This window comes from Cajanus cajan, chromosome 6, assembly GCF_000230855.2.
Source record: "Cajanus cajan strain Asha chromosome 6, NIPB_CcT2T_4, whole genome shotgun sequence".
NCBI classification, from domain to species: domain Eukaryota; kingdom Viridiplantae; phylum Streptophyta; class Magnoliopsida; order Fabales; family Fabaceae; genus Cajanus; species Cajanus cajan.
Window position 1 is genome coordinate 55,965,090 of NC_138522.1, and position 20,267 is coordinate 55,985,356.

At 26.4% G+C, this 20,267-nt stretch overlaps 1 protein-coding gene across 3 annotated transcripts; it reads right to left on the reverse strand.

Moving 5' to 3' along the window:
- Positions 1-210: 210 nt before the first annotated feature.
- LOC109796617 (auxin response factor 18) lies at positions 211-14,310 on the reverse strand. 3 transcript variants are annotated; one of them, XM_020356323.3, is made up of 15 exons: positions 13,771-14,310; positions 13,410-13,528; positions 12,965-13,083; positions 5,162-5,263; positions 5,015-5,071; positions 4,666-4,812; positions 4,494-4,578; positions 4,233-4,323; positions 3,745-3,912; positions 3,487-3,606; positions 3,256-3,331; positions 2,980-3,154; positions 2,290-2,822; positions 1,375-1,565; positions 211-674 (listed from the first exon to the last, which is right to left on the reverse strand). In XM_020356323.3, exons 2-15 carry the CDS (start codon positions 13,510-13,512, stop codon positions 578-580), a joined length of 2,064 nt encoding a protein of 687 aa, XP_020211912.1. In that variant the 5' UTR covers positions 13,513-13,528; positions 13,771-14,310; the 3' UTR covers positions 211-577. The 3 variants fall into 3 exon arrangements, with proteins under 3 accessions (XP_020211912.1, XP_082933831.1, XP_020211911.1); XM_083077705.1 differs by having other exon boundaries at positions 13,410-13,635; XM_020356322.3 differs by having other exon boundaries at positions 13,695-14,310.
- Between the last annotated feature and the right edge of the window lie 5,957 nt (positions 14,311-20,267).

Here is a 20,267-nt window from a genome sequence, read left to right on the forward strand (position 1 = left end):
TTTAAAAATTAAAATCGTTTACTATAACTATGATAGAGTGACAAGTAAAAAACATGCATTTGGAATTTTGTCATTCCAATTTATGATCATCTGATCAAACAAAAATTGTTTCAATTTTGAAAACCTAGGCAGTTCTGATAATTTTGGCTGATAAAAACAAGCAACATAACCAGAGAGCTGTAGGAATGATATCAGATTTCACACGCCCACTCAGAAAGACCGAATAGCCATGTATTATTATCAATATTATATCACAATCATGAGTCATGACTCATGAGTATTTTCCATAAGTATCATGAAGAACAGGTTCTTAAAACAACAAAAACAGTTTGTTTTTTCACCCTGTAATTTTCTCTATGATTGCTATATTCCTATAAAGCCAGCATCCACATAAACTTATGATATTGCGGATCTCCGAGATTGTTTAGAAAGAAAAAAAATGTATTGGAACTAGAAACGACACAGTATGGCATAAAGACCAAAGGCGTCGGTTGCATGGAGAAAATAGATAACGATGCACAAGTCCTGCAAGCTGTGTATGCATGCAGTGGTGCAGAAAGAGAGATCAGACAGATGCCTAAAGGGTTGGAGGATCTGCTGAGGTGCTTGGATTGAAATTGTTAACACCATCCTTTGGGCATATGATCATCTTTTGCACCATACCCAGGAAATCCCTGCATATTTTGATGGTACAATTCTAAGTTAGCAACAAAAAAGAAAGAGAAAAAGAAAAAGAAAAAACAGTAATTTACCTGAACAGAGTCGGTCAATGTTTTAATGGTAAATGAAAATTTCCAACCAGAGCTGGTATTTTTGGTTAAAACTATTGAAATTACTTGTTATTGGAAAGGAAAAAGAAATATGAATGTTACTTAAAAGGAGAAGTATCGAATGAGAAGATATTTTTATGAGAGTAAAAGAAATAAACATTAACTATTAAATTATATCATGAAAAACTAACTTTAAAATACATAACACTTCTTAAATAATCACGTGAGTTTTCTGTCAAAAAAAAAAAAAATAATCACGTGAGTTTAAAAAAAATAATTAATCTTGACAATGCATTTATAATTGTATGATGCAAATTTGTTCGTCTCATGTCATATAAAATTAGCTTTTTACCAAGTATGTTCCCTTAAAAAATGATGGTAAAATTTAAATAGAAAACAGCTGAATTTTCGGGTATCTTTTTGTGTACATAAAGAAAGCAATTTTTAATGATATAAAATAAACGAGGAATCTTTAAGACTCTAATGCTCAGTTAAAAAAATATCACAGTTGTTATTTGGAACAAGTAGAAACACAGGCAGAAAAGTAATAACAAAGCTAACCCTATATCATCTTGTTTTAATATGGTACTGTTAAACACTTAACTGCCATGGGTAATCCCCTAAGAGCATCATGTCTCCATCATCATCTATGCAGGTCACATGCCATCCACTCCTTCCATTGATCAAGCTTCCTCCGAAATCAAACATCGAGTCAAGTTCAGCAACGAGTTCATCATATCCAAGAAAACGAGTGAGGTCAACTGCTCTTCCAAGAGCAGTTCCCAGCTTAAGCACCTGAAATAGTTAGCCTTTGCTCAGATGTCTGTGAATGCGAAAAAGCCAAAAATGTTTCAGCTACCTGCTATATCCTCCTATAAATACTCCTATAAATCTTCTTACTACTTTATAAAGAAAAGTAAATATATTTAATGTCTTAAAAATATAAATCGCATTCAGTAAAAGAAGTAGGATGGTGCAGAAGGAAGCATGATAAGCACCAATGTTATTTATATAATGTATCTCCCAAGGTAGTGCGGTTCTCATGAAACGATTTAGAATTATTCATATTATGCATATCACAATTTATCTCGAGGGTTCAAATCCTGACCTCTCACCAAAATGCTTAGACAGTCAAGCAAGAAGGGTATAGAATGCCTAAAATTTAGTACACCCTTTCTATCCAGCTGGAGCTTTCTTAGAGATTTGGATCCTACCTGGTGAAATTTTCCACATGACTAAATCGTGTCCATGTAGCTAAGGTCACTATGTCTATTCTCTACAGATGGCTATCAAGTGAAACCGAGGTATCCAAATCCTTTCCCAAGCACCTAAAAACAAAAGGTTGATGACCAATTTTATTCCCAGTCTAGATGGCCCTAGTGTCGCCCTATCCTACCTATATTCTAGTTATAAGCACTGAAACAATAAAAATATTGCACAATATTGGCCAATGGGAAACTTCCTACGAAACTGAAGAAAACCAAGTCAATCCAACGGTTAAAAAATAAATGCTAAGTACCTTTGTGCAGCTTCGATTATTAACAGAGCGACACTTGTTGCATGTTTTTCCTGAGGCAACAGACATTGGAGGACTAGTAACGAGGCTTGAAAATTTGTTGAAAACGTCAAATTGACGTGAAGGGAGCTCAGGTGGACGGTCGATTAAGCTAACCCCAAAAAGCTTGTACTTACTACAACCACCAAGTTTGTCAAAAGGAACTTCATTTTCATTTCTAGATTCAGAAGAGGGCCATCCCAGCGATTCAGAACCAATGGAGCTTAAACTTGAACTTGACAAGTCTTCATGTGCAAAGGACTTTGGTCTCCCAAGAGATTTACGAAGAGGGTCTTGGATGAGATAGGGAAGCTGATTCTGACTCTCTTTCCCAAACCGAGAGCCACTGGCTGAGACCTTCGATGGGCGCATTCCATCAGTTGATGGTGGTGTTTGCAGAGGCTGTGGAGAGCATCTGCCATTGTAATCTTGACCTTGCAAGTCCCTACCCACTCTCTGAGCCTGAGATGCAGGTTTGGCTGAATTCTGAACAGCACCTGATAACAAGAGTTTTAACTAGTTCACAGTGCTTAATGAAAAGATCACATGTCATTCTAAACATGAAAAGTTATAACATAAAATCTCGCAGCTTCCACAAATCAAGAGAATTTTACAGTTAACTCAAATTAGAGAGATGAATGTATAAGCACTGACCATCCATGGCAAAGCCACTTAATCCAGGCAAAGGGCGCTGGTTAAGTATGTGTGCCCTTTTTGGGGAGGGGAGAACAGGAACATGCGTTTCCTTGGCAGATCCCGAGGGCTCAATCCACCAAGGACAAACCCTTTCAGGATGGTTGTAGGCATCTAGTATGGTATCCCATTGCACCTAAGAACAGATATAAATTTAATTGAATCAAGTAAAATAAAACAGAAAGGTATTGTAACTTCAAAGAACTAAATTTAAAGGCTTGGAAAGAATCTGATTACCTTGAGACATCTCCATTCAGAACCAGGCCACCTAATGCTATCGATATCCTCCCTACCAACTATCGTACCAGCATATCTGGTTATTCAAACAAAAAGGCAATAGACCTGGTTACGAATAGTTCTCTTGTAGATACTATACTTATCATCAACAGCTTCAAATACGGTTTTTCTTAGGGATAGATGCATTTCAAAATAAACAATCCATACTCAGCCAAACTTTGACATCCTTACCTTCTGAAAGGCTCTTCAACAAGTTCATAATGCTTTTGTACTCTCGTTCCAATTGAATAGTTGGGCACAGTTGAGTTCAAATAGTGTTTCAGAGGAACAACAAATTCAAAGGGATTCATCCTGCAAAAGATGTGGGTAAAAGACAGCTCATTCCAATTCAAACGTATGGCCAAACGGCTTATATATATACATCTACAATGCAGGAAAAGTAGATATGTTCTTTTGAATTTTCAATCTGATAAATCCTGAAGGACTCACCATGGGTGGTAATAGACAGTGAAAATTGTTCCTGTGGCAATAGCATGGGAAACATTAGTCAAAATTCCAAGTTGCATGCTATGACCCGATATCAGAGTTGAAGATGGGGGTGCATGGCTGTGATTCACTGCCCGACGAATCCCAACACGATGTCCTCCATTTTCCCCACTGCAATGACATAAGTACTATCTTGGTTACTGAATTGGATTCCTTTAATAAATTCAATCATTTAGAATATAACAAAGCTCCTCTTATGACATTTTTTTAACTAATCGCCAAAAGCACAGGCCAGTACTACTCTCAACTATTCCTTTAAAATCTATAATCTACCTTATGGAAGTTTAAAGCTATACTGGCAATGACTAACTTCTCTTCATGCATTAAAGGGAAGGAAGAAAAAAAAGTCGCAATTCTAAGTTTCTAACCAAAGTTCCTTTGGAATAACAAAAATTAGAATTTGGAGAGGAGGAAAAAGTAGAAAGAAGCACCTAACGAAAACGCATGAATCTCCAGGAACAAGTCTCTTTGATGTCACGAATGTGCTCCAACCGCTAGTAAGCAAGTGTCGTTTCGGCTGACCTGGATTTCATTTGAAAAAACATCCAACTCAAAAACTGTGAGACTAAACTAGCATTTCTTGCAAGGAAAAGATGTTTTAGATTTATTCAATTTGGTATTCACCGTGGTTTCTCTACATTGTTGCAACTGAATCAGAATTTTTTACAAAACGAAAAGTAATCTAAACTTACCACGATATATGTGACGAAAATGCCACTCAAACCCGTGCATGTCCTTGGCAACAATTTCCTGTGCTGGTGTTTGATGAGTCATGTCCTGTAATCAGTAATATCAAAGACCTGAAATAAGCCAAATTCTTAAAAAGAAAAAAATAAATAAATGAAAAATAATTAGGATTCCAACCAGAGGACGGAAGCATTCATCAGCGTGTCTCTTCGGAATGGAGAATCCACCATGTGTGCTTGTGTCTGATGGAGTGAGTGTCTTGCTAAAGGAGTAGATTTTAGGTCTGCCATCATTCCCCTCTTCCTCTAAACGAAGGTCACCTTGCTGCAAAGATCCAAAGCAATAATCAGTTGATTCAGTTCTATTAAGACATTATCCGTGTTTGCATGTCGTACAATATTATTTTATTCTTCAAGAATAAACAAACGGAAGTAACAGTAGTGGTGTGCCCTTTCTCCCACACATAATTTTAAGAAGGAACAAGGGAAGAAGATGAAGGTAGATGTTAGAAGAGAAAGTAATCAACCTTGCACATCGGAGCTAATGTAATTTGAGCAAAAACCTCATCAGTGAAAGGTTCGGCCTACAAAACCAAATAAGTACATTATTTCCAATTTGCATTAAACACTTGATGTTAATAACGACATTAACCCGAGTAGAAATATGACTGTACCTTTAAGTGAACATACATAACCCTGCATAAGATCTTAGAAGGCAAATCAAACACAGGAATTTCCATTTGGCCGTCTTGCTGATGCTGAGTATATGCAGCAACCTATTCCATGTTCCAGCCATTCGATAGGACAATAAGAGTTTTGTATACAAAAGCAGATTAAGCAAACAAAAAACCTTTTTTTTTTCTTTCAATTATTCGTGTACACAAGTAAATGTTCAGTGTAGCAAAATTTATGATTCCGCAGCAAATTTGGGGAAGCAATAGATCACTTTATGTAAGGATTCACATAATACAACCATGACAATTAAACACAATATTTTAGAACATACAGATTAGTAAGCATAAGAATTTGAAAGCAGTTGTCAACGGAGTTCTCTCATCTATAAAAGACAGGGAACTTTTAGAGAACCAGTTTAATTGAGTATTTATTTAATAAGAATTTGTTATATGAGTTTATTCATAGAGTTAATCACCTGTATAGTATAAAATTTTTTTACACTCCCAGTCAATCAAAGTCGTTAATAGTATCTTTTCATCTGTTTATTTAATTAAATTAAAATAAAAAAGATATTATTAACAGCTCTGATTGACTGTCGGTTAAAAAACTTTACACTCATAGTATATAAGTGATTAACTCTTATTCATAAGCCTGGTTATAAAGTTTATTGAAATGAAAAGAAAAAAATGAACGACTTATAGAAACATTTATGGTGAATCTTGTTATCACAACACACATCACAAGATCTGATTGAAATATAAATATGTAATGATTGGATAATACATGTAGTAATGCCATTAAATTCAAAAATTCATATATACTGATGCTTTATGTTAATGTACACATTTTAATAAATATTTAATATTGTAAACTATTCTCCCTGTTTTTTTAACTATCTATTTTGTAAAAGAGCCATTTCTGAATTTTTTGTCTTTTTCAAAGTTTAAGAAAATATGTACTACTTTTTTTTTTCAATTATACCATTTCTTCTCGACTAACATTTAATTAATTTACATATCAATTAATATACGTTTATTGTGAAATAAAAAAATAAAAAAATATAATAAAAACTTCAAAATTATTTTATAAAAAACAGTAAATAAAATTATTATATTTTTTAATCTGTGTATAAAAACCTTGTAAAACTATTAAAAAAAGAATTTAGATAAGAATATATTTAATATAAAATACCCTTATTTAGTATTTATTATAAAAGTATTAGTAAACTAAGAATGATTATTTGTTAAAAGAAAAACTAATGAAACTTGAAAATTCTTGAGTATTTTTTAAATTCCAAAAGTCAAGCTCATAGGTTTCCAAAAGTCAAAACTAATGATTATTTGTTCAACCACACCAGTGATCTATGAATAACTATACCACCTAATGGTCAAGAACAAAGCCAGACAAACAGGGCAAGGGCATTTGAGGGAAAGTACATCTCTGAAACAGAAATGAAAAGAAAATTGCAAATGTTATAAATTTAGCAAACACACCTGTCTCGTAAATTAGTCAAGTAACATTAAAATATTATTTAATATATATTAAACAAAAATAAATTAAATATTTTTAAAACATAATATTATTTTTTTAATCATTTCAATTGAGACAATTTGGTATTGTTAAGAATCCGAAAAAACGATTCGTAAGTTTCAATAAAATAAAAGGTAATATTTTTTTTTATAATTTCAACTAGTACCAAAAAAAAAGGATAAAAGTTTCTATAATTTCAACTAGCAACTCTATATAACATGTTACAACATTATTTTAATAAACCTTTTAATAGTCATATTAATGAAAAAAAATGAACTATATTAAGTATTAATGTTATTTATTTTCCAATCGTATCAATTAAAATGCTCAAGTATTTTTATAATTAAAAAAAAAAAAAAGCAACTCATAAGATTCAAAAAGGTAACAGAAAGAGAAAGAACTTCGGCCACACTAGTGAGCTCTAAGTATAGAATCATAGTAGTCAAGGGCAGAAAAAGGTAAAGATCATGAATATTTGAGAGAAAAGAAAACCGTTTACTTATAAATTTAGCAATCACACTTGTCACAAAAAATAAGTTAGTCAAATAGTGTTAAAAAAACCATTTAAGAAAACGTTTTAGTAGTTAAATTAAAGGAAAAATATATATTTCTAAATTCCAATAATATTTTTTTCCAATTGGAATGCACGTTTATTTTTTAATTCGAAAAGGTCAAACTAAGGTTTCACAGAAGAAAAAAATTTGAAAAAAAAAGAATTTTTGCTGCTAGTGTGATATAATCTAAGTGTAAAATCATGGTGGTCAAGGACAAAAAAGAAAAAGACAAAGATCAAGATCATTTAAGAGACAATGGCTCAAACAAACAAAGATGATTAAAAGATGAACGAGAGAGAGAACACAGTAAGTCTTACAAATTTAGCAATCACACTTATTTCATAAAATAAGTTGGTCAGATAGAGTTGCAACACTATTTTTTTTTAAAAAAAAAAAGAACTTTTAATAGTTAACCTAAATGAAAACAATACATATTAAAAATCCATTAAACATAGTTATTTAAATTTTTCGTATAAATTGAAATGCCTGTGTACTTTTTTAATTCCAAAAAAGTCAAACTCTTAGTTTTCAAAAAAAAAATGAAAAAGAAAATGTTAGCAACTAGTGTGATATAAATAAGTCATAATAGTAGAGGAAGGAAAAGGACAAAGATAAGGGCATTTGATCTAAGAGACGACATTTTGGTCAAATAAAGATGAGAAAACGTTGAATGAAAAAGTAAAAGAAAATCGTTAATCTTACATCATCACATAACTTATTACAACATTATTCTAATAAACCTTTTTTAATAGTCATATTTAATGAAAATTTTAAAAGTATTCAGCATTAATATGATTATTTTTAATCATATCGATCGATTACTTAAAATGCTGAAGAAATTTTATAATTCCAAAGAAACTCATAGATTTCAAAAAAAAAAAAAGGAAGGAAGGAAGAAGTTTAACCATACTAGTATGATCCAAATATAGAGTCATATAGTATCCAAGGGCGACATAAGATTAAAAAAAAAAAAAAAACTATGGATATATTAAAGGTCTGATAAGAAAAATGAAACGAGAGAGTGAAAGAAACCATAAAATTACAGATTTAACTAACGCACTTGTATCGTAAAATAAGTTAGTCAAGTAAATGTTATAATGTTTTAATAATCTTTTTAATAGTTAATAAGATTTGAATAAAAAAATGTTTAAAAAATCATGAGAAAAAGAATACGAGAAAATCATTCCGAAAATTTTACAAATACATTTGTGTCGTAAAATAAGTCAAGTTATGTTATAATATTATTTTAATAATACTTTCAACAATTAACAAACATATTTAAAAATACGCTAAACGTTTAAAAACCAAAAATATTAATGCTATCAAATTTTAAATTCTTTCAACTAAAACTCTTTAGTATTTTTTAAATTCCAAAAAGTGAAAGGCATAGTCATAGGTTAAAAAAATCGAAATTAGTTTGTTTTACCCTAAAAAGTTAAAAAAAAAATGAAAATACCTTTTGTTAGGGTAATCATACATTTTAAGTGTTTGTTATTCAAAATATTTTTAAAAATAACTTTTTTATTAGTTCTTTTAAGAAACAAACTATTAATTGAGAAAGAAAGTGTTATGAAACGTCCATTAACTCTAAGTATAGAGTATAGAACCTTAGTTGTCTAAAACGGAAAGCAACAAAAGATATGGTTATAAGCCTGTTGTAATGATCTTAATTTTATATACTGGAAAGTGATAAAGAATATGTTTAAAACTCTTATTTAATAATCATTAGTGTTCAAAATTTTCAAAGCAAGAAATTTAGAACCAAAATTTTATATCTTTTGTATATAATTTTTTTTACATGGTTTTAAGTAATAATCAAACACACAAAAAACCAAAGACATATACCATAAGATATTCCTATCAAGGACACGCTCGAAGACTAGAATTAGGTGAGATAAAAAAATGTAAATCTTATAAATTTATATATATATATATATATATATATATATATATATATATATATATATATATATCGTAAAGTTATGAAATGCCTACAAAATATGGAGTTTTAGTGTCTAGAACAAAAAGCAGAAAAACATGTGTTTGAAAATTTGCAATAGTCTTACTTGTCTATATCAGAAAGCAAAAAATAATATGTTTAAAAATTCATATATAATAATGCACTGTGTTCACACTTTTAAAAACAAAAAATTAAGAAAAAAATTATATATTTCACATAAAATATTTAATTTTATAATTTTAAATAATAATCAAACACATCTCATAAAAAAGTAAATAATTAAACACATATAAAGAAATCAACGATATATGTTATATCAGACTATCAAAGATAAATTAGAAAATTGAAATAAGGTCAGAAATACAAAAAAAAAATTGTAAATCTTAGAAATTTAAAAATATGCTTGTCTCGTAAATTGTTATGAAACGCTCGCTAAGAGTCTTAGTTGTCTAGATTGGAAAATGATATAGTGTATTTATATATAATAATTAATAATTAATTTTGGCTTTTCAAAACAATAAATTATGAAGCAATTTTTTTATCTTTCATGTATAAATATTTTTTATATAATTGTAAATAACATTATGAAATATCTATTAAATATAAAGTCTTAGTTGTCTAGACCAAAAAACGATAAAGTATGTTTGAAAACCTATTTGTTATAGTCTTAGTTGTCTATATCAAATAGTAAAAAAAAAAATATGTTTGAAAATTCATATGTAATAATGTTTGGAGTTGAGACTTTTAAGAATAAGAAATCAAGAGAAAAAAGTTATATATTTAACATAATGTTTCGTTTATAATTTTAAATAATAAATCAAAATACATCTCATAAAGAATAATAATAATTAAACACATGCAAAGAGATCAAAGGCATATACCATATTAGATTATCAAAGACAAACTAGAAAATCAAAATTAGGTGAGATATAGAAGAAAGTTGTAAATCTCATAAATTTTTGAAAAATATGCTTATTTCTTAAATTGTTATGAAATGCTCACTATGCAAAGAATTTTAGTTGTCTATACCGAATGATAGAGTATGTTTAAAAAATTGTATGTAATAATAACTAATATTGACTTTTCAAAACAAGAAATTAAGAAGCAATTTTTATTTTTTTTATCTTTCACATATAAATACTTCTTTACACGTTTTAAATAACATTATGAAACCCTAAACATGCTTAAAATCCTATTTATTATAGTGCGCCTTAGTTGTCTAGACCAAGAAGAATATGTTTGAAAATTCGTATGTAATAATGTTTGGTGTTCACACTTTTAAAAACAAAAAATTAAGAATTTTTTTTTATATATTTCACATATAATGTTTCATTTTATAGTTTTAAATAATAATAATTAAACACACACAAAGATATTAAAGGCATATGCGATGTCAAATTATTAAAGACAGACTAAAAAATCAAAATTAGGTGAGATTTACAAGAAAATTATAAATCTTATAATTTTTTTTGAAAAAACTGTTTGTTTTGTAAATAATTATGAAACACTCACTAGATAAAAAAATAATAATAAATAAAAGTCAGTTATCTAGACTGAAAAATGATAGAGTATATTTAAAAAAAATTGTATGTAATAATAATCAATGTTGTCTTTTCAAAATAAGAAATTAAGAATTTTATCTTTCATGTATAAATATTTCTTTACATAATTTTAAATAACTTTATGAAACGCTTACTAAATATATAGTCTTAGCTGTCTAGACCAAAAAATAATAAATATATATATATATATATATATATATATATATATATAAATTCATGTGATGACGGTTGGAGTTCATATTTTAAAAAACAAGAAATTAAGAAGAAAATTTCTTATATCTTTCACATAAATGTTTTATTTTATAGTTTTCAATGATAATAAACATATCTAAAAAAATAACAATAATTAAACACACAAAAAGATCAAAGATGTATGTCATTAAGTTATTAAAGACAAACTAGAAAATCAAATTTATGTAAGATATGCATGAAAATTGTAAATCTTATAAATTTTAAAAAAATATGTTTGTTTTGTAAATTGTTTTGAAACGCTCACTAATTAGGGTTAGCCTAGTAGTTGGGTGAGGAGGGGTTAGGATAGTTAAAAGCATGATGACTTATGTTCAATCTTTATTGCAACCATCTTTGTAATCTTTCCAATCTTTACAACAACAAAAAACGCTCACTAGCTAATTAAAGAATCTTAGTTGTCTATATTGAAAAACGATAGGATATGTTCAAAAAATCATGTATAAATATTTATTTACATAATTTTAAATAACATTGTAAAAATTGATTATAAAGGCTCAGTTGTTGTCTAGACCCAAAAATTAATGTGATAACATTAAGAGATCCCACTTTTAAAAACAAGAAATTACGAAAAAATATTTTTATATCTTTTACATATAAATATTTCATTTTATAGTTTTAATTAAATAATAATACAACACATCTCATAATAATAATAATAATAAGTAATTAAAAAAAACAAATATCAAAAGCATATGCAGTATCTAATTATCAAAGACAAATTAGAAAATTAAAATAAGTATGAGATAATTCTTTTTAATATATCTTAGAAATTTAAAACAATATGCTTGTTTCGTAAATTGTTATGAAACGTCTATTAAGTAAAGAGTTTTAGTTGTCTAGACTAAAAAAGTATAATATATTTAAAATTTTGTATATAATAATAACTGATGTTGACTTTTTAAAACAAGAAATTAAGAAACAAAATTTTATATTTTTCATGTGTAAATATCTCTTTACTTAATTTAAATAATTATTATAAAACGCATACAGAGTATATAGTCTTAATTGTCTAGACCGCGACAAAAAAGTTTGTTTTAGAAAAACGTATGTAATAATAATCCTTGTTTACTATTAAAAACAATAAACTAAGAAGTAAAATTTTATATCTTTCATATATATATATATATATATATATATATATATATATATATATATATATATATATATATATATATATTACATAATTTAAATAAATAATCAAAACAAACATATATCAATGCTAAAAGAGATTCTACCAAAGGCAGGCTAAAAAAATGAGAGATAAAAAATGTCAATTTAATAAATTTAAAAAATATACTTATTTCATAAAATTTAGATAAACATTGTGGCATTATTTTAATTTTTAATAATCCTTTTAATAAGTCATCAAAATTAGTTCACACAAAAAAATTATTTGTTCAAACCGATGTTTCTAAACTTGTTCACAATTATTTATCATGTATTAGAAAAACTTGTTTACACAAATAAATTAAATCATGAAATATTCCACCTCCCAAAAAAAGTGTAAAACTAAAATTGTAATTCAAAACGTTTTATTTAACCAAAATAAAACACTCTTAAATATATATATATATATATATATATATATATATATATGTGTGTGTGTGTTAAAAAAAATATATATTAACAAGACTCTTTGTATTATTGATTAAAATTTATTAAAAATCATAAATTTTAATTTAAAAAGGTTTTTTTAAATATGTTAATTAAACTAACCAAAATTTATGATTTTTAATAAACTTTAGATAATAAAAAAAAAAAACTACTTTCACTCCTCTAAAATTAAATGGAATGCATGACAACCATGGAAGCTCTCATCCTTGCTGTACATTCCACATTAAAGATCTCCACAAAAAAATAAAAATTAGTACAATTCAAAACAAGAAGGATAAAATAAAGGAGCAAAGGGTGATAGAAAAAATGGCAAAGGAGATTGAAGCGGACCTGCTCCAAGTGACCTTGAGGGAAGTAGTAAACCTTCTCCCCATCGCGAGGAATATAAACTGGTGTTCCCGCACATGCACGCCATAGTTCACGAGACAATTCATCACACGATTCCACGCCTATGCAATCATACATGCCAAAAACCAAAACAAAAATTAGAAATTAACCCGATCCATCAACAAAATTCATCCCTGTCCTGCGTCAGCAATTTTACGAGATCCATCTCAAATGTCAAATCAACAACCGATTAGACAGAACCTTAACCATCAATAATAAAAATTAATAATAATAGTTGACTTGACTTTCTCCCAGGGATTTTGTGAGAGGAATAAAAAACATTTCTCCTGGTAAATCCACCACCAGAAATTAATTTAGAAAAATAAAATAAAAAAATAGCACTATTCTATTGAAGAAGATATGTGAGAGAGAGAGAGAGAGTGATTACCATTGTCAGGAGGAAGAGGTTGTGCAGCAGCGGCAGAAGCAGAAGCAGAAGCAGAAGCAGGAGCAGAAGCAGCAGCAGCGTCCATGTCTCTCGTTCTTCTCATTGAAGGAAAAGTGTGGCTGAGAAAAAAGGAATTGAAGAAAGGGAGAAAAAGAGAGAAGAAGGAAGAAGGAAGAGGAAGTGAGAAAGAAAAAGAAGGAGAAGTGAGATTTAAGGGCGAGGTGTCCTGTTCCAAACAGAAAATAAATAAATAAAAAATTAAAAAAAGAAGAAAACGTTTCACACAAGGTCATTCAAGTTTCCTTCACACAATGCGGACCCTTGTTCCCTCTCTCTCTCTCTAAGTACAACACTAACTCACCCTCCATTGCCATGCTGGGTTGGGGTAACGCCCCAACCGAAGGGGTAGTGAAGAACTTGCGTTTCCAGTACGCGCAGGTGCAAGTTAAGAGCGTGTGTCGTGTGTCGTGTTGTGGTGTGGTGTAGGGGTAGTACAGTACACCCGCAAAGCAAAGCCAAGTGTGGTTTTATTGTTCCATGAGTGTTGTGTATATATATATTGGTAGAGGAGTGAGCGGTTTGGCAGCAGCACGCCGTTAGAATCGAGGCGAGGCGTTTGATTTTATCGCCTCATGCTCATGCATTGCGATTGCGCTGCATTGCACCGCCCGCTTCGTCTATTTCCCTGTGTCTCCTATTCGGGGTCGCGTGTGCTCACAACCGTTGATTTATTTGGCCTAATTCATGATTTTATTTTGGATGATTAAATTGAAAGTGTGTGTGTGAGGGCATGCCGGTACTTTGCATGCAGAGGCAGAGTCAGTGATTGCAGAGAGCTTGTACGACCACACCATTCAGGCTATTATGGCTCCCCTGCCCTCCAATTTTTTCCTTTCTTTTTTATTTAATATTACTCAAACAAAATTAACAACTCTTTTTTTTATTATTATTATTATTAAAACTACAATTTATATTACTCTTTGGTCTTTTTCTTTAAAAATTACAATCTAAGGTTTTAAATGTGAATCTCTTTTTAATTTTTATGTCTATTCAATAACTTCGCAAAATATTATTGTTCTTTCTAACTCTTTAAATGAGTGACCATTATTTCATTTAAAACAGGTCTCTCTGTGTTTTCAAATTTGGTAGAATTCATTTTCGTGATATTAATTTTGAACTACTTGAATATAATTATACTACCGTATGCTTGCATTAAAATGTGTTGTTTTATAATAAATTACGCAATACTGCTTCCTGACTTTTAACACAGATAGGGAATAAACATGAATAATATATATAAGTTGCAAAACTACAAATCGCTTCCTAATTTTTCTTCCCTGTAGTTATTTCATCTTAAGAAACAATGGATATTTTATTTGGCAAAAGTTTAGTGAGTGTAAAACTACAATTCTAATTTCATTTCAACACTTTTGATCAAGGATAATAATAATTAAGATTATTATTATTACTAAGCGATAATATGTTTGTAAGAGTGATGAGGGAATGATAATGCCAACAATTTTGTTTAAATAAGGATATATAAATTTCTCTCATCATATAGAAATAATGTAGTATTTTCAATTACAACTCTATATCTAAGATGGTTAGAATTCAATCTTTAGTTAAAAATTACATATATCAAACCATTTAAACTAACAATTTTTTATTAACAATTAATGATATTGACAACATAATAATAAGTAGTAATAACAACGATGATTAGTAGTAAATGTTAATGATAATGATAGTAATAATTAACATAGTAATCATAAGAGCAATGATGAGGTTAGATGACAATAGTTGGATTAAAAATAGCAAAGATAATATCAATAATAAGGATGATAATATATGAACAGAAGTTTATGATATAATTTATTTAAATTCTAATATGACCTGATCTAACCTATTTAATAAAAATATTAAATTTAAATTTAAATTTAAAAAATAATTATTTATTTTAAAAAAACTTATTAAAAAATTTATTAAACCTAATTGACGAACTTATCTGTCTATTTATATATATACATAATATTATTAATAATATAATTAAATAAATAATTTGTAATATAAAAAATCAAAAGTTATATATATTTATATATGTCATAAATTTTATATGATAAATAATAGATGAAATTTAGATTTTAATTTTATAAAATAAATCTAACTTATATATTACAAATTTGATTTAAACTAACTTATTTTCACTCACAATCAATATGATGTTAGTAGTAAAAAAATAGTAAAAATAATAATAAGATTACTAAAAATAATGCGTGAGTGAGGTTAAAGGTTTTAATTTGAGTTGAAAGAATTAGGAATTGAGAAGTCTTGATTACAATTATTCTAGAAATTTGTAGAATGTAATTTCAATTTTATAAATAATTTCTTTTGGACTGGGTTCCATCCAACTACGACCCAACATCGTAATGTTAGTAATATGCCTCACATGACATTAAATTCAATAATTGATAATTGTTTAAATCACTTGACAATGGGATATTTCTTTTTCAAATATTGCACTAATAATAATGTTTATTTTCAAATGATAGGTCAAAATTTGTACTCAGAAAATGATAGCTCAATTGAGTTATAAAAAAACCCGACTTATTATTATGAGGTACACACTCACTCAGATTCTTGACCATTTTTTTTTTAACTAAGTTTGCTACTTACTTGAAAATCAAAGTTATTGAATTTAATAACCTCCAAATTAACAACGACAGGAAGCATGAACAAGTAAAATTAAAAATGCAGTTCCTTTTCATATGTAATAATGATCGCTTTTCATATTTATCAAAAGCAAAAAATTAAGAAGCAAAATTTTACATTTTCATGTATAAATATTTCTTTGCATAATTCTAAATATTTGTTATCATTGTTGTGAAAATTAGGTCAAACTGATCAGTTAGAAAATCATTTTACATTGAATTAGTCAAAAATTAATAAAAATTTGTCAAAATTTGAAAAAAAAAATTGATCAAACTAATTTGAATCGATCTAATTAATTTTAAATTTTAATTTAAAATATTTTTAATAAAAATTACATTCAATAAAAAAAATTACAAGTTAAAATAACTTATTTTTAATATTTGTCTCATAAATATGATTCAATGATTTATGTTAATTTATAATTTTTAATATTTTTATTTTTTATACTAATTTGATACTTTTTATTCTAGATGTAAATTTATTATTATTAGTGAATATTGTTATATTTTATTAAAACTTGAATTTAAATATTATATTGTATATGATTTAAAATTTCACATATATATTAAATGTTAAGAATCTTTAAATAATATTATATTTTAGAGTTATAAAATTATAATATTATATATTTAGTATTATTTTTGTATTGATAATAATAATTATTATTATTTTATTAATATCGATTTGATCATGGTTGAACCATTGAACTTTAAAATAATGTCTAGATCAGTTCAATGACCAATCCAAATTTAAAAACATTACTTAGTTATAAAACATCCACTAATTATAGAGTCTTAGCTGTCTAGACTGAAAAACGACAATTAGTTTGCTTCAAAGAAACGTAAGTAACAATAACCAACATTCACTTTTCAAAGAAAAAATCAAGAAGCAAGAAAATTTCATATCTTTCATCTATAAATGTTTATTTAAATAATTTTAAATTATAATTAAAACACACAAAGAAAATAGAGGTATATGCTAGAAGAGATTCTATCACAAACAAACTAAAAAATCGGAAGTAAGTGAGAGATTAAAAAATGTAATTTTTATAAATTAAAAAAAGTATTCAAATTTAGATAAATATTATGGTATTATTTTAACAATCTTTTTAACAAATAATCTGAAATAGTTGACACAAAAAAAATAATTGTTTGTTTAAAATGATGTTTCCAAACTTGTTCATAATTATTCACCATGTATTAAAAACTTGTTTATATAAACAAATTAAATCATGACATATTTCAAGAAAAATTGATTAAATTTTATTAGGATAATCAAATATTTAAAGAAAATTACTTTTTATTACAATTTTTTTTATATAAACTATTAATTATAAAATAAATTGTTATGAAACGTCTGATGAGTATAATCTTAGTTGTCTAGATTGAAAAACGACAATTAGTTTGTTTCAAAGAAACGTAAGTAACAATAACTAACATTTTTTTCAAAAAAAATATTAAGAAGCAAAAGTTCATATCTCTCATCTATAAATGTTTATCTGAATAGTTTTAAATAATAATTAAAATACACAAAGAAAATAAAAGTTATATGCTAGAAGAGAATCTATCACAAACAAACTAAAAAATTGAAAATATTATGGTATTATTTCAATAATCTTTTTAACAAATAATCTGAAATAGTTGACACAAAAAAAAAATTGTTTATTTAAAATGATGTTTCCAAACTTGTTCATAATTATTCACCATGTATTAAAAACTTTTTTATATAAACAAATTAAATCATGACATATTTCAAGAAAATTGAAATTAATTTTTATTAAGATAATCAAATATTTAAAGAAAATTACTTTTTATTATAATTTTTTTATATAAACTATTAATTAAAAAAGAAATTGTTATGAAACGTCTGATGAGTATAGTCTTAGTTGTCTAAATTGAAAAATGACAATTAATTTGTTTCAAAGAAACTAAGTAACAATAACTAACATTTTTTTTTCAAAGAAAATATTAAAAAGTAAAAGTTCATACCTTTCATCTATAAATGTTTATTTGAATAGTTTTAAATAACAATTAAAATACACAAAGAAAATAAAAGGTATACATGTTAGAAGAGATTCTATCACAAACAAACTAAAAAATAAAAAATAAGTGGAAGATAAAAAAATGTAATTTTTATAAATTAAAAAAAGTATTCAAATTTAGATAAATATTATGGTATGATTTTAATAATATTTTTAACAAATAATCTAAAATAGTTGGCACACAAAAATTGCTTGTTTAAAATGATGTTTCCAAACTTGTTCATAATTATTCACCATGTATTAAAAACTTGTTTATATAAACAAATTAAATCATGACATATTTCAAGAAAATTTGAAATTAATTTTTTTTAAGATAATCAAATATTCAAAGAAAATTACTTTTTTATTACAATTTTGTTTATATAAACAATTAATTAGAAAAGAAATTGTTATGAAACGTCTGATGAGTATAGTCTTAGTTGTCTAGACTGAAAAGCGACAATTAGTTTGTTTCAAAGAAACGTAAGTAACAATAACCAACATTCACTTTTCAAAGAAAAAATCAAGAAGCAAGAAAATTTCATATCTTTCATCTATAAATGTTTATTTGAATAGTTTTAAATAATAATTAAAACACACAAAGAAAATAAAAGTACATGCTAGAAGAGATTCCGTCATAAACAAACTAAAAAATCAGAAGTAAGTGAGAAATAAAAAAAATGTAAGTTTTATAAATTAAAAAAAGTACACTTATTTCTTCAAATATAGATAAATATTATGGTATTATTTTAATAATCTTTTTAGCAAAAAATCAGAAATAGTTGACACAAAAAATAATTGCTTATTTAAAATGATGTTTCCAAACTTGTTCGTAATTATTCACTATGTATTAAAAACTTGTTTATATAAACAAATTAAAACATGACATATTTCAAGAAAAATTGAAAGATTTTTTATTAAGATAATCAAATATGTGAATAAATTTAATCTTTATTATAATTTTTTATATAAACTATTAATTAGAAAATAAATTGTTATGAAACGTCTGATGAGTATAGTCTTAGTTGTATAGATTAAAAAACGACAATCAGTTTGTTTCAAAGAAACGTAAGTAACAATAACTAACATTTTTTTTCAAAGAAAAGATTAAGAAGCGAAAGTTCATATCTTTCATCTATAAATGTTTATTTGAATAGTTTTAAATAATAATTAAAATACACAAAGAAAATAAAAGGTATATGCTAGAAGAGATTCTATCACAAACAAACTATAAAATCGACAGTAAGTGGGAGATAAAAAAATTAATTTTTATAAATTAAAAAAAGTATTCAAATTTATATAAATATTATGATATTATTTTAATAATCTTTTTAACAAATAATCTGAAATAGTTGACACAAAAAAATTGCTTGTTTAAAATGATGTTTCCAAACTTGTTCATAATTATTCACCATGTATTAAAAACTTGTTTATATAAACAAATTAAATCATGACATATTTCAAGAAAAATTGAAATTAATTTTTTATTAAGATTAAAAAATATTTAAAGAAAATTACTTTTTATTATAATTTTTTTTATATAAACTGTTAATTAGAAAAGAAATTGTTATGAAACGTCGGATGAGTATAGTCTTAGTTGTCTAAATTGAAAAATGACAATTAGTTTGTTTTAAAGAAATGTAAGTAATAATTAATAACTAACATTTTTTTTCCAAATAAAATATTAAGAAGCAAAAGTTCATATCTTTCATCTATAAATGTTTATTTGAATAGTTTTAAATAATAATTAAAATACACAAAGAAAATAAAAGGTATATGCTAGAAGAGATTCTATCACAAACAAACTATAAAATCGGAAGTAAGTGGGAGATAAAAAAAAATGTAATTTTTATAAATTTTAAAAAGTATTCAAATTTAGATAAATATTATGGTATTATTTTAATAATATTTTTAGCAAATTATCTAAAATAGTTGACACAAAAAAATTGCTTGTTTAAAATGATGTTTCCAAACTTGTTCATGATTATTCACATGTATTAAAAACTTGTTTATATAAACAAATTAAATCATGACATATTTCAAGAAAAATTGAAATTAAATTTTTATTAAGATAATCAAATATTTAAAGAAAATTACTTTTATTATAATTTTTTTTTATATAAACTATT